Source organism: Chiloscyllium plagiosum, chromosome 2 (genome assembly GCF_004010195.1).
Source record: "Chiloscyllium plagiosum isolate BGI_BamShark_2017 chromosome 2, ASM401019v2, whole genome shotgun sequence".
NCBI lineage: Eukaryota > Metazoa > Chordata > Chondrichthyes > Orectolobiformes > Hemiscylliidae > Chiloscyllium > Chiloscyllium plagiosum.
The window spans coordinates 26,972,902-26,995,415 of record NC_057711.1 but is presented as its reverse complement, the minus strand read 5'-3'; the positions used below and the strand labels follow the sequence as shown (position 1 = coordinate 26,995,415).

The 22,514-nt window shown below is 39.4% G+C and overlaps 1 protein-coding gene across 2 annotated transcripts in view; it reads left to right on the top strand.

Moving 5' to 3' along the window:
- Window positions 1–22,514, top strand: part of pdlim3b (PDZ and LIM domain 3b) — a 107,113-nt gene that overhangs the window by 31,540 nt on the left and 53,059 nt on the right. For both annotated transcript variants that reach the window (XM_043706005.1, XM_043705997.1), the window contains exons 2-3: window positions 8,800–8,951; window positions 9,286–9,370. In XM_043706005.1, coding sequence (XP_043561940.1) covers window positions 8,800–8,951; window positions 9,286–9,370 — 237 coding nt within the window. The remainder of the gene's footprint in view (window positions 1–8,799; window positions 8,952–9,285; window positions 9,371–22,514) is intronic.

Here is a 22,514-nt window from a genome sequence, read left to right as displayed (position 1 = left end):
CGTCGACCATGTCGGGGGGGAAATTGCGGTCCTTGAAGAAGGAGGCCATCTGTGTTGTACGTATTTTGAACTGGTCCTTCTGGGAGCAGATGCGGCGGAGTCGAAGGAATTGGGAGAATGGGTTGGCGTTTTTACAGGGGGCAGGATGGGAGGTGTAGTCCAGGTAGCTGTGGGAGTCGGTTGGTTTGTAGTAGATGTCCGTGTTGATTCGGTCGCCTGAGATAGAAACAGAAAGGTCTAGGAAGGGGAGGGAGGAGTCCGAGACTGTTGACCTCTCCGCCTCCATCCTACTCCGACCTATCACCCTCACCTTGACCTCTTTCCACCTATCACATTTCCAACGCCCCTCCTCCAAGTCCCTCCTCCCTACCTTTTATCTTCTCCTGCTGAACACTCTCTGCTCATTCCTGAAGAAGGGCCTGTGCCCGAAACGTCGAATCTCCTGTTCCCTGGATGCTGCCTGACCTGCTGTGCTGTTCCAGGAATAAAGTTTCAACTGTCTATCGTTATATCCATAGAAGCATCTAAAAGCTAGCTATTCTGAGATAAGGAGTTTTATAACTTATTTAGAAATTATTCATGTTGGTTACAGAATCAGAGAGTTGTGTTGAATGTAAAATATGATTGCATTTCTGTTTGAGAACATTACAAAGCATTCAGTGGAGTTGGACAGTGGGAGTTAGAAGATGCTTTTGTTTAATTTGCGTAGATATGTGTGTTGCTCACAGAATCAATAGCCAGTAACCAGTCAGCTTGGAACAGGCAAAGAGGAAATCAGTCAGGATCTGGGTGTTGCTTACAGAAGGCAGTGGCCATTTTGCTTTGGTGTAGTCAGCATCTCACTGGGTTGAATAAGCCATCAGAAGTTATTTCTTAGTTGGGCCTGCACCTTAAGCAGAGAAAATACAGTTTTAATTTTATGATGAATAAAGCGACTATATTCGCTAGTTTGAAGCTCGAGAAATAAATACAATGGCTCTCACAATGAAATCCATTTGGACAGTTAGAAAACTTGGAATATATGGAGTGGGGTATGATAGAAGTTGAAGAACCCTGAAGATTTTGTCTAGCTTAGAGCTAGAAAAAGCAACTACAGTGATGCTCATAGTGAAAATCAGCAGTAAGTCCAGATAATACAGTGAAATCTAAGCTTGAGTTGTGAAGTCATGAGGTTTTAAAAGGAATTTGAAGAATTATTTGGCCAAAAACAAATGGAAGAACAGCTGCATCACCAGGAGAGAAATTAAAGTAACTTCTGGTGGGGTCCTGTGGTATACCTTTGTGCTGTTCCGAGGAAAACTGAATGAACGTTCAAATTTCTTCTAATGTACAAGAGAATTCTTGGAGGGAAGTAAAACATAGAACTGAGTTTATATCATTAGTAATTTTAAACTATAGTATTAACTAAATGGTGCTTGCTATGTTTCATTCTTGTATACAGTAATTGTGCTTTTTGTTTAAAAAAGTGGCATTTTGTGGAGTCAATCTGTTGGTTAAATGCTGGACATTTCGATTTCTCTTTAAGCGCCATAGTAGTCTAATACTCCCGAAATGTCAACTCTCCCGTTCCTCGGATGCTGCCTGACCTGCTGTGCTTTTCCAGTGCCATGCTTTTCGACTCTAATCTCCAGTATCTGCAGTCCTCACTTTCTCCATTGTACTCTGACAGGATGGTGACTGTATACACTGCTGTAAACAGGGCACTAACAAAATGGATAAATCTGTTGGTGTTGGTTTTGACGGATCTGCGCCCGTCTGTACTTTCGGTCTAACTTCTTGGGCTTTATTTTGTGGAGAGAGGCATGTTGATTGTCCCACTCCAGTAGATGGTTGATCATTTAAAGACTGCCCCATGGTATTGAGATGGTGAGAGTGACCTTATGAGATAAATATGGAACTTCTACCTCCAGGGCTGGCAGCTGAATAGTCCCAGCAGAACCAGAAGGAAATTGTGGACACTGCTGGGATTATAAGAGAGGATGATCTGTCACGGATGTCAGACTAAGGTAAGTTGGGGATTTTTGACAGGGAGAAATCAGGGGACTCTACGGAAAGGAGTTTAGGTGTTTGAATTTTGGAGGCTGAGGGGATGCACAAAATTGGGAAGTGGGGATCGAGATACCTCAATGTGCACAAGGCATCCCTTGAAGGAGATGTCACTCAATGTTCTTACCTCAAATTCTGAAGGAAATGATGAGGCCACTTTCCCTATTGCAGTATTTTGGTTTGGTCATTCATGGGATATGGATGTCATTAGTTGAGCCAGCATTTATTACCAGCCCTCACTTCATCCTGAACTGAGTGCCATCTCAGAGGGCATTTAAGAGTCTGGGGTCACATGTAGATCAGACCAGGTGAGAATGACTGATATTATTCCCAAAAGGATATTCTTGAACCAGATGGATTTTTACAAAATTCTATAATGGCTGCTGTAGTGATTGTAATGAAGTCAGCCAGGTAGATCTCATAGAATATGAGTTTCCTGATTGGGGCTGTTAGTCTGGTCCAATCAGGGAGCTCTGGCTGACATACTTACACAGGAATGTGAGAGGCACAGTTCACTCTGAGAGCTGGGTCAGAGAAAGCTGCATCAGTATCACAGACTCTCCGTAAGTAAATAAAGGGTGACTTGGTGACAGGATAACAGCCTCTGTAGGGTTACCTCTATCGAATTCCAGCTCTTGTTTTCTGATTCAAATTTCACTATGGCAGGATTTGAATCATTTTCCTGAGAGTATTAGCCTGGGTATTAAGATTCATAATCCAGTGCCAACATCCACTACACTACTGTTACTCCACCACATTATGTTAACAGAGTCAGAATCAAGCTCTATACTGCTTCTTAGTCCTCAGACAGATATTCAGATCTGTTTCTGGATAGTCGTGTTTCTGAAAGAAATACTATTTTTTTATCAAAGCTAATCTTTGCTAATTTTCAAGGTTCACAAGGATATTTCACCTTCCCTCAGTGGATCCCATCATCTCCTCAGTTTCTCCAGGGTGAGACCTCAGCCTAACCATCTTGAGCTTTTTCATCAATGATCTTTCCTCAGGAGTGGAGGTGTTGATGGTTACACAATGTTCAGCATCATACATAATTTCTCAGATAAGGAAGACTGTCCGTATGCAGCAAAACCTGGGCAACTTCAGATCAGAATTCATCCTACTCAAATGCCAGGCAATGACTACCTCCAACAAGAGAAAAGCTAAACGTCTTCTGTAGACATTTAGTAGCACTGACACTGCTGAATCCCTCCATTCCCGCTATCCTAGAGTCATCATTGTGCAGAAAATGAACTGGACAAGCCATATAAATACTATAGTGACAAGAGCAGGCCAGAGGTTGGGAATTTGATGGCAAATAATTCATCTTCCAATTCATCAATACCTTGCACCATCTTCAGGATACAATTCACAAATGTGATGGAATACTCTCCACTTGTCTGGATGAGTGCAGCTCCATTATTCAAGAAGCTTGGCATGATCCAGAGCAGAGCAGATTACTCAATTGGCATCTCAACCAGCACTTTCATTATTCATTCCCGTCCTCACTGCTACACAAGGTGACCCATATGCTAAATATGCTATGAGGACTAATTAATGCTTCTCAGACAGCATCTTCCAAACCCACAATCACTTCCATCTAGAAGGATAAAGGCAGCAGATACATGGGAATACTACCATGGGCGAGTTCCCCTCCAAGCCACTCACTATCCTGATTTGAAAATATGTTGGCGTTCCTTCACTGTCCCTCGATCAAATTACTTAGAATTTCCTCCTTAACAGCATTGCAGGTCAACCTATATAACATGGACTTTTGTGGTTCAAGAAGGCAGCTCACCACCACCTTCTCAAAAGCAATTAGGGATGGCCTAACCAAGGAAGAAAGGAAACATATCTCCTCCCAAAACAATTAGGTCATTTTCTTTGCTATATACGCTCAGCTGTTCACTTAATTGGTAATTAATTCCACAAGTCCCTTTGGATTAAAAAGATGAATATCTCCAGAGATCTCTTTTTTCATTAATTCCCTGGTATTTAAATATTTTACTAAACTCCTTGTTCAACTGTTTTTAGTTTGCTTCAAAGCTATGAAAAGTGAAAATAAGGGCTGCATTCTCAGCCCCTACTGTACTCCTTGTACACTCACAACTGTGGGGGCCAAATTCCACCCCAACTCCATTTACAACTTTTCAGACAACATTACTGTTGTTGTTGGATCTCAGACGATGATGAGACAGAATACAAGAAAGAGAATAGTGGCTTAGCAGCATGGTGTACAGACAGCAATCTCTCCATCAACATCAGGAAAACAAAGGAGCTCATCATTGACTTCAGGAAGCAGAGTGGAGGACATGCCCCTGTCTGCATCAATGCTGCTGAGGTGGAGATGGTCAAAAGCATCAAATTCCCGGGAGTAAATATCACCAACAATCTGTCCTGGTCCATTCACATCAATGCAATGGTCAAAAAAGTACAACAACATCTATTTCCTCAGAAGGCGAAGCAAATTCTGCATGTCCACAAGGCAGGCATTTTTGGTTTTATAACAATGGTCAAGGATGTTCAGATCAGTGGTGGGACAGAAGATGTGTTGATGGTGTGTTGGTAGCACGTTCTTGAGTTTGGCCTGGTTGAAGTCATCAGCTATGATGAATAAGGCTTTGGTGTATTCTGTCTCAAGACTGTTTGAGGCGTTGTATATTACATTCAGTGTACCCTTCACCTCCACATGGGGTGAGATGAAGACCACTGTCAGGATAGCAGAGGTAAACTTGTGCAGCAAATAATAGGGACGCCACTTTAGTGTAAAATATTCGAGGTCTGAGGAGCAGTAATTCATCAGAGTCGCCACGTCTGAGCACCAGGAGGTGTTGATTAGGAGGCAAACCACACTGCCCCTTGCCTTGCCCTAGCAGTCCATTTAGTGAACTGAGAAACCCTCAGGTTATAAGGTACAGTCAGTCATGTCTCTGTAAAACAGAGCAAACAGTAATCTCTCAATTCTGTTTGGAAAGTGAGTCGAGCTTTGAGTTCATCCATTTTGTTCTCAATGGCTCGGACGTTTGCCAGAAGTATGGGGCTGGGGGAGTTGAAACCCAGGCATTGGTGAAGGAGGTCAGCTGCTCCGAGTGGTATGTGTGTGATCACAGTGGGGGACTGGGCTCCTTGAGCATTCCAGGGAGAGTTCTGGTGGCTGGTTTGGTTGGGCCTCCGAAATGTCCGGTTACCGTGGGGTCAGGTCTTGTTCCCGCACTAGTCAGGCCTCAGTACTGGTTTCCACAAGGTAGTCAGGCTTGCAGGAAGCTGGTAGGTCTTTGGTTGCTCTAAGGTTGTGATTCCAGTGTCACTAGTTGAGCCTTGCCAGTCATAGAATCATTAAACCTGAAAGTAGATTTAAGAGAACATAGTAATTCTGATAGACTTAGACTTAGAATTGAGGTTTAGAAGAGCAGAATGATTATAAGATGTAGATTATAAGAATGAGATCTGTTCGCAAAATGTTGCCACCCTCTGGCGCCATCTTGAAACATAAAAAAATTCATACAAAAATAAAACCCTGAAATTTCATTCATCAATTCCTTAAATACCAAAACATCTTTGTTGATCAACTGTGAGTGACATTGCCAGATTGCCTGTGATTTGTGACCAGGAATGTATACAACTATAAATGAACTCTATCCAATCCTTTGGCTAACTAGAGTTAACCAAAAGTAAGTAACACTCTTGGTATGACAAAGGCAGTCATGAGGCTGTGGGGCCAGGGGTAGAATGCAATGTTAATGATGGCTAATATAGACTTCAGTCTTGTTTTTTGTTCTTTCAGTATACCTTCAAATTAGTCAGTGCCGACATGGAATGTTTAGTTAGTCATGTCATACTAACTTTAGGTTAGCAAAGAACATGATATCATTTCTTTAATCTACATGCAGCTTGTGACGGAGCATTTTTAGTTGTTTTGAAATTGGCCTGGAATCTAAAATCCTAGCATTTTTCCATTACTCTTTTCAAATTCCCTTCTGCTTCCTCTGATAAGGATTTTAAGAAAGAATGTATGGTTTTCTTTCCTGAGTCACAATATAACAAAACTTTGAGCTTGCATATCTATCTATCTTTATAAACCTATTTTTTTGCCAAGAACCCTCCCCTTTATTTCAGTTGGGGAGGGGGGGTGATACATAAATTTATTGATATTAATATGTTACTTTTCAGTTGCTGTTTCAGAATTCTGATGCTGTTCTAGTTTCATTGACATGGCTCAGAAACAGTTCTATATCTCATAGCTGAGTTTCCTGTTCAGTGAGACTCCTCCAACCACGTTTATTACTAAGCATTTAATTAAAATCTGGGTTCATAAATAAAGTCTTCAAAAATTCAGTTGGATGTGAATTATTCTGTTGAACAGTGAGACCATTATTGGGAAATTAATTATTTTTCATCTTTGATAATCCAAGGGTTTTAACTTCAATAGTGTTTTTCACAGTGTGATTTTTATTTTTTACCCTACATGAACTGCATTGATAGTCCAAAAGCTTACTTCTTAGAGAAACCTTAAAGCTCATGTGCTGATTTTCATCCATTTGTACAAAATGGCTTTAAATCCAGATTCCCGGAAATAAAAGGATAATGCAATAGTGCTGATGTGCTGCAGTGAAAAGTGTCAAATTCTTGCCTATTTAGCAATGTTGCAGCTACTACATTGGGCAAGTATCTTGTGCAAAATGTACAATAAAAGAAAGCAACAATCATACCACCAATATTTCATCAATATAGCATCATTGCAACAGGTTTGCTGGGTCATACGATCTCCTCTGACTACTATTTCCTTTGCTTTGATATAAAACCATTTATCTTTAAATAGTAACATCGCTTGTATTTTACTTCCCAATATTTAGAAGCAGCCTGGGTGAAAATCTTTTTCCATAATTTAGTTTAGATCCAAAAATATGGTTTTGTTTGTGAAAAATATGCACCAGTATAATATTTTAAATTAACAATCCAATTTTATCAATTCACTGTTCATTCTCCTTTCCCATCCTTGGCCTGTTACTGAGTATGCATCAGTGGTAACCAAATGACCACAGTTTATGTGTGATCCTTGATATATTGTGTTCACAGATAGTTCAATATTGTAGGGGTTCATGCTGGTGGATTGCTTGGCCATGCAGGGTATCAGTCTAACCTTGACATCGCCCAGTGGCCTTTGTCACAATAGTGATCTAAAAATATAAATTCTTGGTTTTCAACTTCCGTCATCTGCTTTTAATATCTGTGACTGGATGGAAATGATTTTAAAAATGGTTTAAAATTGACCACAGTAATCAGCTGACCATACAGGCTAGCTAAGCTTTGTGAAGCCAATGTGGAATAAATGAAAGCATCTGAGCTGAAATTAATATTTTAATCAAAAGATTCTGAAACTAGATCAATCAGTCGGGCAAGAAGAAACTCATCTTTTTTGATTTCCACCTGACTGACAAGTCATTTTGAAGATGAAAGCCATTAGCTGCAATTATCAAAGTTCAAAGCAATGAACAATGAACACTGAAATACACAAACCAGCTGTATTTCAGGGGACTACTTTTGTCAGAACTGGGAGAGAATTATTTTTGCCTGGAACTAGATGAGTGAAGTGTTCACTATCTTGTAAAGGACAAATCACCTAGTGACAATGCAAACAGAGCGAAACATCTAGAGATCAAGAGCTTAAAGAGATCTAACTTTTCACCATCATTGAGAATACCAGACATCCATACAACCAGGGTATCCAGTTGATATTCTAATGCCCACTCAAGGATACTCTAAGGGCATTAAACTGTATATCCTTATCTTCTTTTTATACTGTAGACTATCCCTCTTCAATTTTCTACGTGTGTGTATGTATAGTTGGTATCACATCTTTATTATTTTTTTTAAGGAGTAGCAGGTAATCAAATTGCTCTTTCTTTCAATCAAGAAAATCTCGTAATTGACTCCTTACATTGGGTAACTACACTTTTATTAGACAGAGCTATGGACCAAGCTGAAAAAGAACCAATTCTTTATAAAGGTCAGTGAGTGAACTCGAAAAGAGAGGAGCCAAGTTACGCCTCCCCATATTGAGAGGTACTAGTTAGTGACTGGGAACAGGAACCCCCTCATGGAGGGAATGTGATCTATCATTACAATTCTATGCCATTTAATAGTTATGCAACACGTTACAATCAATACTCTGATTTTCTACTAACCTTATAGTGGTAATAATTTAATTGAACAGCCTTTATACCTCACAGGACTAACAAGAAGTAAATTAGTCAGAATCATTTTCCAATGAACTATGTTACTTGTTGCTCACAGAGGAATGATTAGACTCACATGTGAGGCTCATATGTTGTTGGATATCACATATGAATGCCCTGTTGATCAAAGAAGTAAAAATCACCTGAAATTAGTAGAGCCATAGTATAGCAGTGCTAAGCACTTTCAAGAGAACCAAGGGAAGGTGAAGTGGATAAAATAGACAAGAAGAACTCTTTATGCAGGTTATGTTTTACATCTAATATGTGGGCAATTCTGTTATTTAAGGGAACTACATTTGTACCATGCACTTTTCTGGAAAAGCATAAGACAATTGAATTTTCAAGAGATGTTCATCCCACTGTTGGTACCTTACACTTTACTGTTCTGCGATCAATGGGAATACAACCAACTTTGTCCCTATATTTAGCTGGTATTAACTCTTGTACAATTAAGTTTACAATCATGATCTATATTGTCCACTAATACTAAACAAAATTCTGATGTGGTTTAAATCTCTAGGTAACACCTGGAAGCAAGGCATCACTAGCTAATCTCTCCCCTGGTGATGTTATCCTAGCCATTGACGGAATAAGTACAGATGCTATGACACATGTTGATGCTCAGAATAGGATCAAGGCTGCTACCAGTCAGTTAAGCCTCAAGATCAACCGGTTAGTATGGCTATAGTACAATATTATATCATCAATAAATTAAAACAGATTTACAGGGAACATTGACTCCTTATAGAAGAACTGTTCCAGCGTTGCATGTGCAGCAAAGGACTAGACAGCACAATAAAGAAAAGAACTGCTCATTGTGACTGTCATTGAGAGTTACTCTTTTTAACACAAACCAAATGCTTTTTCTAGCACAAGTACTGTCGTCATTTTCTATCCTAACATCCCTCGTGTTTGCTGATCTGTGCATTTTCCGTAAATGATTTGAGTGCATTAACAATGAAAAGCGAAAATGCAGTTGTTGAGGTTTTGTTTGCTTGTGTCCCAGGCCTGAAACTAAGCTTTGGTCTCCTCAAGTCACTGAAGATGGCAAGGCAAATCCCTTCAAGATTAATTTAGAGGCAGAACCACAGGTAAATAGTACAGGAAAAAACTCAAATGTTTCAATTGTTTAACTGTCTATTATTATTATTGGAGGTTGTTGGAAGAAAGCCAAGTTAAAATTGATCATTCTTTAATTTGTGTTCTTAAAATTTAATTCTGTCACTGCATGGTTAATTCATACGTTTTTCAAAAATAATATTTATCCTTTTGCGGATTATGTGATAGATGTAACACTTCAAGATAAATAATTGATAGGGCTGATAGTTTACATTTCTTTATGCATAATAACTTATTTGTTAGGTAATAAACTTGGGAGGAATTCATGCTTATTAAACAAGGATGAAAGGACCAAACAGACTGGCTATTAACAAAAATGGAAATTGGTCTGGCACCATCTGTGGAGAGAAAACAGAATCAATATTTCGGGTCCAGTGACCTTTCTTCAGATTAGCCATTAATATTTCGGGTCCAGTGACCTTTCTTCAGATTAGCCATTAATATTTGATACTAGATGCAAAGCATTAATGTTATTCCAGAAGGATTACTAATGAATAATTGTACTTTTTTTTTAATGTAGGAAGGTAGCAAAAGGAGAAGCCTCTTAGGACTCGTTCACTACCTGATTTATTCATGACTGATCTATGCTCCAGAGATCTACCTTTGCTCCATAAAGTAACAATTTATTGGATAACAAAAACTATTGATCTAAGCTAGAAAATTATCTATTGATCTAGCCCCAATCTTCAGTAGCAGAATTTCAAATTCTAATACCCTTTGTACATAGAAATGTTTCTTAAAATCATTCATGAATAGTCTAGATTTGATTTTAAGACTATCTAGTCTATATTCCTTAACCAGTAGAAACGGTTTCTCTCTAACCTACCTATTCCCATTAATATCTTGATAAATTCAATCAAATAATTATTTAAACTCATGAAATTCAGGGAAAAAATCTTTTAATTTGTGTTACCTCTCTTCTCATACTTTGACCTTGAAGATGTATATCTGATAAATATACATAGCACTCCCTCGAAAGGAAAGGAAACAGCATAATGGTAATATCAATGGGCTGTTAATCCAGAGACCCAGGTAATATTCTTGGGACCCATGTTTAAATCCCGCCATGGCAGATGGTGGAATTTGAATTAAATAAAAATCTGGAACTAAGTGCCTAACGATGACCATGAATTGATTGTTGTGGGAAAAACCCATCTGGTTCATTAATGTCCTTCAGGGAAGGAAACTGCCATCCTTACCTGTACTGGCCTATAAGAAAATCTACACCCACTCCAATGTGATTGACTCTTAAATACCCTCTGGGTAGTTAGGAAGGGTCAGTCAATGCTGACCTAGGTAGTGACACCCTCATCCTGTGAATGCAGATTTTAAAAACTCCTTCCTTGAGATTAATACCCAGAACTGCTTGCTGTATTTCAGGTGTGGGCTAAACTTTTAATAACTGAAGCATGATTTTTACTATTTTATTCCTGTGGCTCCAAAAACCAGCATTTCATTAACTTTTTAAAAAAATGGTTATCTATTCATGACAATTTAATTGTGTACAGATATGAACATCCACCCCTGACACTCACTCACTCCCCACCCCTCCACCTCAAACCCCACCACTGCCTCAAGTCCCTTTGGATTTGCACCATTTTCATAGGATTGATACTGCACAGTAGGAGACCATTCGAATCATTTTATCTCTGTGGGATTTCCGAGTAATTCACAATGCCATTCTTCCATTTTCTCCCCATAGCTTACTTCTCAGATATCAGTCTAATTTCCTTTTGGATGTTTCATTTCAACCTGCCTCCACTACACACTTGGACAGTGCATCCCAGAGTTTAACCACATTCCCCAGGAAAATGTTTTTTTTCTCATATCTCTTTTGTTTCTTTTCCCAATAATATCAAATTTTGTCCTCACAATTTTGATTCTTTCACTATCTACTCTGCCCAGACCTCTCAGGATTTTGAATATCTCTGTCAAATATCCTCTCAGCTTACTCCAAGGAAAGTAGTTACAATTACCCAATGTACCTTCATAACTGAAGTTCTTCATCCAAGAACCATTCTCATTAATCTTTTCTCCACTTTCTTCAATGCCTCTCATTCTTTAAAAAATGGCATGCCCGGAAGTAGATACAATGCACCAGCTGAGAACAAATTAGTGTTTTATACAGGTTCAACATAACCCCCTTCTTCTCCTCTATGCTCCATATTAAAAAAGCCTGTAGTACAGTTTGCTTTATTACCTACACTCTCAACCTATATTGCTACCTTCAAAACTTATGAACATGTAAATCCACCTTCTTCTGATCCTGCACCCACTTTAATGTTTTGTCATTTAGTTTATATTATCTCTTCATGTTCTTCCCACTAAAATGAATAACTTCACATTTCTTTTTATTGAGCTTCATCTGCTTCTTATCCATCCATTCTACCAACCTTTATATGTCCTTTTGAAGGTCTACACTAATTTAGTCACTGTTCAAAATGTATCCAGGTTTTTGTATCATCTACAAACTTTGAAATTGTTTGCTATACACCAGTATCTAGGTTGTTGACATATATCAGGAGGTTCTCACTGTGTGCATGTTGACTATTACTGATTAACTGAAAATTTTCAATTAACTCAGTTAACCCTTAATTATGGCTCTGATAGTTTTCCAACAACAGATATTAGGCAAACTGATCATAATTTTTTTTCTCTCTGGTTTCTTAAATATCAGAATGATATGTGCAACTTTCCAATTTAACAGAACAGTTCCTACATTGAAATAATTTTGGAATGTTATAATCCAATTTATCTTGCCCAAGTACCTTTAAATCCCTGGATTGGAAACCATCTGGTCCTGGTGATTTATCATTCTTTAATGCCATTACTGCTATTACTTTAGTTACTTGTTTTGGTGAGCCACTGCTGCTGATTCAAAGTCAGTTTTCTTGTGATGTTCAACATGTTGGCTTCTTTCTCTGCTGTATTCCTCTACTCTAAATCAGAAACAAAGTAATTATTTTGCCTATTCAATGTTTTCACTCACAATATCATCATCATCATCAGTTTTTCTTCTAATTCCGACATAATTGTAAATTGTTTGTATAAATTTCAATCATGCTTTCTTTTCATGATGTTTTAAACTCCAATTATCTGACTTGTCTTCCTTTGTTGTTCTTTCCTAGTCACCAGAATCTGTGCTTTAAAAAAATGTTTTATTTTGTTTAGTTTTATTTTGCCTGTTACCTCTTCAACAGACCATGACTGTCTTCTTTGGCAAGCCCTTGAGGCTGTTACAAAGCTAGTCCTTTTTTTTTCTTAAAGCTGTTCCTTGGCTCAAGGATACTCTGTACTTGATTTTTTTCAGAGGGGTAATAAACCAGGCCGGGCTCCATTCAGACTAGTTTGGTACAGAGATGGATTTTGAAAGGCCTTTTGTTTATATGTAAGCAAATAAGACTTCAGGCCAAAGTAGTTATGTTGGAGAAGTAACTTGGAGAATGAAAGGGGAGTGGTCAGCTCTCTAGATGAGCAGTTTAGTTCAGTCCAGAACTGGTTGGGAGTTCAACAGTGAGCTGTGAGGAAACTCTTTCTGCTCTCCATTCTAAGTTCAACCTGGAAGCATCTGATTCTTTTTTGTACTGTGTTTAAAGGGGTTTGCTTATTGGGACTGTTGTGTGTATTCGGAACAGCATACATAAGTCTAGTTTAGATAGTCTGAGTTCTCTAGGAGTTCTTTATTTTGTTCTTCATGTTTCATTGTGTAATTTTGTGAATAAATTTTTTGTCTGTTTGAAACCTGGTAGTCAAACTCGCTAACTTAATCATGGTAATTTTCACTGTACACTTACTGAAATAAAATGCAAAGTTATGGTCTGGGCTGCCTGCTCTAGAATGTTTTGAGTGGTCTTGCCTAGTCCATAACAGAAGTATAAACTGGCTCGATATCACATTAAATTGCATTTTGAACTGATCATCTATTATTTTACCAATTATCACTTTGTACAGATCCCTGTGTGTATCTTATTTTCCCATTGAAAATGAACCTATTAAAGCTAAAATGTGTGGCACTGGAAAAACGCAGCAGGTCAGGCAGCATCCAAGGAGCAGGAGAATAGATGTTTCCGGCATAAGCCCTTCATCAGGAATTATTCCTGATGAAGGACTTATGCTTGAAACATTAACTGTCCTGCTCCTCAGATGCTTCCTGATCTGCTACGCTTTTCTAGTGCAACACTTTTTGAATCTGATCTCCAGCATCTGAAGTCCTCACTTTCTCCTGCTTAAAGTTAAACATCAAGCAATTGTTTTGTGTTTCTCTCTTGCAGATATTATGCAGAATTTGATCATATTAGATAAATATTCATCTATGTACAGGCCACTAATGACATCTGGCTCACTACCTTTTTTCATTATTCTTTCATGGGATGTGGGCAGCAGCCTTTATTGGCCATCCCTGATGTCCTTGAACTGAGTGACTTGTTCAGAGAACTGTTAAGAATCAACCACATAGCTGTGATTCTGGAGTCACATGTAAGGTAGACTGGATAAAGGTGGCAGATTTGTTTCTTGAAACGGACATTCGTGAATCAAATAGTTTTTACAATGATCAGTTACAGTTTCATGGTTGCTATTACTGAGACTAGTTTTACATTCCAGATTAATTCATTGGATTTAAATTCCATCTAAATGCCTCACTTGAATCTCACTCTTTGCCTTTAGATTACTAAGCCAGTGGCATTACTACTATGCCACCATTTCCCGGTCATTTCCCTATAATTAGACAATTAGACATAGGAACCACTGTAATCCAGTCAGTCCAACATGTCTGCTCCATCATTCAATGAGGTCATGGCTGATCTCACAATCCTCAACTCACTTTCCTACCTTTTCCCCATAACCATTGATTCCCTTCCTGATTAAAAATATGTTTATCTCAGCCTTTAATACACTTAATGACCCAACCTTGATAACTCTCTATGGTAAAGAACTTCATAGGTTCACTACAGAAATAATTATTTCTCATTTCTATCTTAAATCCCTTCCTCTGAGATTCTTACCTCTGGTTCTAGATTGGCCCACAAGCAGAAACAATGTCTCCTTAGTTATCCTGTTAACGCCTGTTTCTACTCTGATTCATCTAAACTCCAATGAGTACAGGGCCAACCTACTCAGCCTGTCCTCATAAGAAAATCCCATCACAGCCAAGACTAGCCATGTGAAGCTTCTGTGGACTGCCTCCAATCCCCATATATTTTTCCTTAGGTAAGGAAAGCAAAACTGTTCACAGTTATCTAGATATGATCAAACTAGTGCCTTGTATAATCTTAGCAAGACATCTCTAGTTTTCGAGTGCTGGATGCTGTGGTGCTGGAAAAGCAGAGCAGGTCAGGCAGCAGTCGATGAACAGTAGAGTCGATATTTCGGGCAAAAGTCCTTCATCAGGAATCCAATTATCTCTACTTTTCTACTCAATTCTGTATTAATAAGATGACGATATTCCATTCACCACCATCTTCTCAAGGAAACTAGGAAAAGGCAACAAATGCTGGCCAGCCAGCGACACTTAGATCCCACAAAAAATGAATAAATAAAAATAGGTAAAATTTAATCTTGCTGATTACCCATGAAACCTGGATCTTTTGTTTGTAATTCATGCATAAAGGCCTCCAAATACTCATGCTGCTGCTTTCTACAATATTTGTCCATTTAAATGATATCCAGCACCTCTCCTCTTCTCGCCAATGTGCATAATTCCACATCTTCCAACATTATATTCCATATCCTTATTGTTGCCCACTCACTTAACCAGTCTATATCCCGCTGCAGACTCATTGCATTATCCTCACCACTTGCCTTCCGTATTTTTCTGTTATTCACAAACTTGGCTGCACTACATTGACTTATATCATCCACATCATTAATATATCTTCTAAATAACCATGACCTGAATAGTGATCTCTGTGGTAGCTACAGGTTGTCATCCTGAAAATTCACTCTTCATCTTAACGCTCTGTTTTCTATTAGTTAGCCAATCCTCTATCCATGCTAATATTGTAACCCTAACACCATGAGCTCATATCTTATATGCACTATCTTTTGGAAATCAAAATACATTATATCTATTGTTTTCCATTTATCGATCCCATTTGTTACGTCCTCAAGTAATTGCGGCATGATTTTCTCTTCATGAAGTCATCCTGACTCTGCTTGATCATATTATATGTTTCTAAATGTTCTACAATTCCATCCTTTATAATCGACTCTAACATTTTCCCAATGAAAGGTATTAAGCTACCTGCCATGTGGCCTGGTTAAATCTGTGACATATTGGATCTGTGAAATATCATTGTGGAAACTATACATGGCACACGGTTAAAATCTCCCATTAGAAGTATCCTACGTTTATAACATATATGTCTAATCACAGCATTAATATAACCTACTGTTCGACAATTGTTACCGGGGGTTTTGAACAACTCGATGTCAGGTCAAAATTCCTGCTCTATTTCTTAATTCCGTCCATAAAGTCTCCTTAACCTGCTTCCCTCTTGTTATATCCTCTCTCACCATCGAAGTGATTTTACCTTTATTATTTTCCTTATCTTTCCGTAAACTTCATAAGATGATATGTGTAGTTCCTGGTCTGATCATCTTGAAGCCAACTCGAGATAATGGCTACCATGTCATATATTCACGTCAAATTTGCATCTCCAATTCCTTCAATCTGTTCCTTATAAAGGTAATATTGCTATAGTCCTATGCTATAGCAACCATGGGGCTGCGCTTTCATGAGAGAGATGACTGGTGGTGGTTTAACTTGAGGGCTACTACACCTCAGGCAAGGGGAGAGGTTGAGAAGGAAAGTGAGCCTCAACTGATGGTAACCTCAGCCAATGCAGGAACTTCAGTACATTGCACTGAACCCACACTGTTGGCAGTTGATTTACAAATCACTGTCCAGTCAGCTGAGCTATAACAAAGGCTTATGTAGATCATATATCTTAACCTTTCCTTATGCCCCTGTTTTCATCTTCTATTACTTATTTTTCTCTCTTGGTTTACTGCTTTACATCTTTTAGTCTTTCCTTATCCTTTGGTTGCAGAAGTACTATTTCTGATTTTTGTTCTAATCTCACCCCTTTTTGTTTGTTTTTGAATGGACTTGAAAACAATGGTTTAAATACAACTCTTTCCATTGAGCCTTGCCCCAGTTTTCTGCTTTAAAGTCTTGTTAAAAAAAAAGTGAAGCTTTTTGTCTTACAGTTATCAGAACTAGGATACAAGAAACAGACTTGAATAAAGAGACACTATCTTATACAGCTTTTTCTTCTCAGTTTGTTTCTTGAGTCCTAGCTCTGACAATAAATTTAATTAAACAAGAGTTAAAGATGAAAAGCTTCAACTTCTTGTCTTTTTAAAATCATTTTTATAACCTGTCCTGACAAGGATTTATTTAGTTTAAAGTCCTTGTCAGTCCCCAATTTTAACTTTCCATCAGGACCCTGTTTATAGTCTAATTCAGGCAAAGGCTGTGGTATGTGTTCCTTGCCTTTACGAGATATCACCTTTAAGAATCCCGCATGTTGTGTGAATGCAGGGTTGTAATTCTGCAAGTCTGGCTGTCAGTGTGAACACTGCACACACAAAAATTAGCTATTGTGCTGTGATGTTTGTTTTATAACTAATAATGTGTAGTTCTGCTTTAAAAGCAATAAGCTACAGAGTTAATAAATCCCCGATTAGCAATTATCATTGAAGTGTCATGGCCACCAGTGGTGGATATTGTTGTTTTAAGCTTTGAGACAGCTGACCGTGCAAAGAATTCATGAAATGTTGAAGGAGAAATTTGTCCAGAGCAGTGAGTATAGCTTTTATGGAACACTCCTTTAAGAATCAGGCAGATCTCTCCAGAAGAAAAGATTGTTGAAACTGAAGGCAGCAGTCAGCACAGACTTAACAACAAGACTAACAGTTGAAGAACTAAAACACCCTCAGAGTGAACCACATTAGAAGAGTCAGATTACAGTTTTGTATTCATCACTGGAATCCATGCCATTTAAACAGAAGTCTTTAGAATTCATTGAATACTTTGTGAGCAGACATAGAAAGTAGGACTTATTCTGGATTTTGTTTTCCAGATGGGGAGCCAGTATTGTTAAGTGTTTCCCCTTGTAAACTTTCCAGAAAAATTATAGTGGCAAAAAACTACAAAATGGCCATACGTAAGAATAAAGCAATTCTCGCTGGTCAACAGAATTTACAGGTCCCAAGTACCAGCTCAGTGTTTGATACAATCAGCAGAACACCTAAACATAGCAAGACATGCAGAATGTGTAGCCTTCTGCCTCCACAAAGGAAATGCCCAGCTTTAGCAGCAAAGCCCATCGGCAGACGCAGTCCACTACAATAAAGGCTGATACAGCTATAAAGAGCCAGGTACTAACCAAAATGGACCATGACCAAGGAGTATCTTACTTTGCAAGCTACAATACAGATCATCAGGTCTCCTGCTAGAGGGCTGTACATAAAATGATTAAACAAATCAGAGTCTAATGATGTACACAACAAGACATTGAGTCTTGAACATATATCGATCTCATGGAAAATATCAATGACATCTGACTGTCCAAAGAGCTTGCAAAATGTCAATCTATATGTCCTCACAAAACTGGTGACTTATAAGCTTGACACAGGGGTAAGCATATTACCCCAGTGATTTCTACAAGACATGCACCCCAAGTCACAATGAAATCTAGGAATGTATTACCTACAGCATACTGCAGTTCAACAATTCCATGAGTTTGATCAGTAGTGCTGGAGTCAGATGCTGTCTGATGTTCTACATTGTGGAAATTGCTGAATATACTAGCCAGCCACACCTCAGAAGCTGTGGAATCAATCAGATGTCAGAGGCACAATAGAAACCACAGCAGACTATTCATGAAACACGTGCAGAACTGAATAAAAAGAAACAGAATACATGACTTTCTTCTGAATTTCTACAAAATTGGTGGAGATGCACAATGTTTCAAACAAGGAGCTGTATGTTGCTCATGGGACAGTCCTTCCAGAAATAAATGCCAGTAGTGGTGCTCCAGTGAAACAACTCAAGCTGGAAATGAAACAGTTAATAAAACAACATATGGAAGAGGTAAGAAAGAATGAAGAGGCTGGTCAGTTAGAAAAGGAGAAAAATACATTGGACCAACAGAAGATCACAACCCATGTAGGATTCACTTGTGCAAAACCACAAGCTTCAGACTGAGCTGGAGGCTCTTAAGGAACAATTCAATAAATCCCAAGAAGATTTGAACCACTTGAAACAGCTTGAGCAATGAGACTAGTCAGCGGTAAATCTGTTGCAAACTTTGGATGCATTGTCATCAAGATAAGCAGATTCTGGTGTAGCAACTTCAACCGATAAAAGTCAAACTTGACAACACAAACAGGAATGACAAACCATATTGATGATGTCTATAGAAGTCAGCAGGACCTCCAGCCAAAATCCCCATCATGGGATCTTGGTGCATAAGAATCTATCCATTAGTTATTGAGTCAGATAGGCTCACTTGCTATTGGAAATAGTTAAACTTTCTTTAAATGTATATTATATGTATACTTTGCCTTTATACACTGCACCTTTAAGAATTTAATGTGCTGTTTTTATACAAGGTTGTGACTCCAGCTACTAGTTAGCCTGGCTGTGGGTTTACAAACTGCTCACACACAAATCAATTGCTCAGCTGTAATGTCTGTTTTATAACTGATTATGTCCTTTACTGTCTAAAAGACCGAGCTCTCATTAATTAATGAGGGTTGGAACATTAGACTATTAACATTGCCATGCCAGAGTCCCACAATAGTATTGTTCCTTCTTGTCCCAATGGAGGTGTCAGTGTCTCAAGAAACAGAGCCCCTCTTTCACATATTACTCCTTTATGCAAACATTTACATCCTTGATCTACTTATTGCAGATTAGTAGGATGCATGTGCATTGATAATAATCAATAAATTGTCACAATTGGGATCTATCTGGATTTACCTTAGAGATCCAAGTACTCTCCACACAAAATATCTTGTCTATTTTTCCCAACATCATTAGTCTCAACATGAGTGACAATGATTCGATCATCATTCTTCTTTTCTTCAATACCCTTTCAAATTGATTAAGGATGTCCCTCACTCTGGCACCAGGAAGACAAGATACCACGTGAGACTCTTAATCCTGATTACAAAGGATGTTATCTGTCTCCTTAATTTTTGAAAGACATACATCTGACCCATGACCTCATTGAATAGCAGAGTAGACTTGATGGGCTGAATGGCCTAATTCTGCTTATCTGTCTAATGGTCTTTATGCTTCTTGAGGAGAAAGTGAGGTCTGCAGATGCTGGAGATCAAAGTTGAAACTTTATTGCTGGAACAGCACAGCAGGTCAGGCAGCATCCAGGGAACAGGAGATTCGACGTTTCGGGCACAGGCCTTCCTGAAGAAGGGCCTGTGCCCGAAACGTCGAATTTCCTGTTCCCTGGATGCTGCCTGACCTGCTGTGCTGTTCCAGCAATAAAGTTTCAACTTATGCTTCTTGAGACCAAGGTTATAGTTATCAGAGAGCAGCAATGCTCAGGTACCTATATCCTTCAAAGACTTGGTCAACCTACAACATGCACCTCAAAATTCTGGAGATGTACCACCAGCAGTTCCTCCTACAGATTCCACAAAGACAACACAATAACAGCATCCTTTCTTAAGCCAATTGACCCAGCATCAAGGTGCTAATAACTCAAAACCAGCTCTACTGGGAGGAATATATCATCCATATCCCTGAGAGGAGACACCAGAATTTGAATTAGAGTCCCTACAGTCTGGAAACAGGCCCTTCAGCCCAACAAGTCCACACCAATCCTCTGAAGAGTGACCCATTCCCCAACCTGTTTTTACCCCTGACTAATATACCTAATTACATTACGTAATTAGATGAATCCCCGAGCAATTTAGTGTGGCCAATCTACCCTAACCTGCACATCTTTGAAATGTGGGAGACAACCGGAGCACCCAGAGGAAACCCACGCAGACACGGGGAGAATCTGCAAACTCCACACAGACAGTCGCCCGAGGCTGGAACCGAACCTGGATCCCTGGTGCTGTGAAGCAGCAGTGCTAACCACTGAGCCATTGTGCCCTTACTTTACTCGAAACCCTGTCATGATAGGGTACTTCTAGGAGTATATAGGAAATACTTTAGGGATATCCTCAAAGGACTCTTGAAGAGGTTAAACATTCCCAACAACTCAGGGGGTCCCAGCCTACTGACCTTCAAAAATGGAAAAGCTTCATTCTAGAAGTCACTGAACACAGTGGTAGAAATGTGCAGAGGCAAAAGACAAGGCGTCAGAGGGGAACACAAGCCTCCAAACACCCCAGTGACTAACCTGTCCTACAAGTGGGATCCATCTGCAGATCACTCATTACACTTATCAGCTATCTCAGAGCCATCAAACTGGAGTGGAAGCAACTCATCCACAATCCTAAAGGACGATCTCAGAAGAAGAAGGACACATCTCCCTTCATATTCCACCACAATTTGGTCTCCAAGGTACCATGATCAATATTCTAATTTTCCTTCTGACAGTTTTTATGCACATAGGTCTTTATCTTTTTTTTTAGATTAGATTACTTACAGTGTGGAAACAGGCCCTTCAGCCCAACAAGTCCACACCGGCCCACCAAAGTGCAACCCACCCAGACCATTCCCCTACATTTACCCCTTCACCTAACACTACGGGCAATTTAGCATGGCCAATTCACCTAACCTGCACATTTTTGGATTGTGGGAGGATACCGGAGCACCTGGAGGAAACCCACGTAGACACTGGGAGAATGTGCAAACTCCACACAGTTTTTTCGCCTGAGGAGGGAACTGAACCCAGGTCTCTGGCACTGTGAGGCAGCAGTGCTAACCGCTGTGCCACCATGCTGCCCAGCAGCTACAGCAGCTCTTTGAAACTGAGAATGAACTTTTTCCAGTAACCAGCCCAGTGCTGGTCTCACACATCCTGCCTCAGGTAGAGCAGGTAGTGATTGAAGAGATGGTTGGGTGCAATGCTTGGGTTTTCACATTCACTTGCTGGTGTTTGCACTTGGCCTCCACCAGGACCTGTTAGAGACACTCTAGATGGTTGGCACTTTGCAGATGTTTCTTGTCAACATTCGGTAGTCTTTGGCAAGAGATTCCCACCAGTTCATGGGGACATTACAATTTTTCAAGCAATGTTTGAAGACATCCTTGAAGTGTTTCCTGCGCCCTTTTGATAACCACTTTCCGTGATGGAGAATCTAATAGAAAGCCGATTTTGGCAGTTTTGTATCAGGCATGTAAACATATGGCCCACTCAATGTAGTTAATCAGCAGTAACCAGTAACTTGATGCTGGCGATGTTGGCTTGAGAGATATTGGATTGTGTATCCTGCCAGTGGATTTGCAGGCTTTCATGGGAGTTGGTGATGCTCCTCTAGAGGTTTGAGATGTCTGCTGTACATTGTCCATGTCTTTTCATGCATACTTAAAGGGCAGGCAAGGGTACTCCGTGTAAACTAGGAGCTTGATGTTAAGACATCAAGCATGTGTTCCTCAGATGGCTAAAAGCTACACAAGTGCACTGGAGTCAATGTGGAATTTCATTATCAAAATACTTACAATACAAAAAATACATACATATAACTTAGACCAAGATATAGTAAAGAAGTTTGCCATGTGCCTGTAGGATGTGTGAGTTTGTTATCAAAGTCTCCCCTTCTTCAATGAGGCTCCCAATTGATTCACATTGTCCAGTGGCTCTCTGTGGATCTTTGATAGTGGGTGAACAGTGTTGTATAAGATGGTAGAGGACCTTTATCTTGTGGATTCTGGATTAGAGTGGTGCTGAAAAAGCACAGCAGTTCAGGCAGCATCCGAGGAGCAGGAAAATCGACGTTTCGGGCAAAAGCCCTTCATCAGGAATACAGGCAGAGTGCCTGAAGGGTGGAGAGATAAATGAGAGGAGGCTGGGGGTGGGGAGAAAGTAGCATAGAGTACAATAGGTGAGTAGGGGTGGAGATGAAGGTGCTAGGTCAGGGAGGAGGGTGGGGGAAGGTAGCAAAGAGTACAATGGGTGGATGGGGGTGGGATGA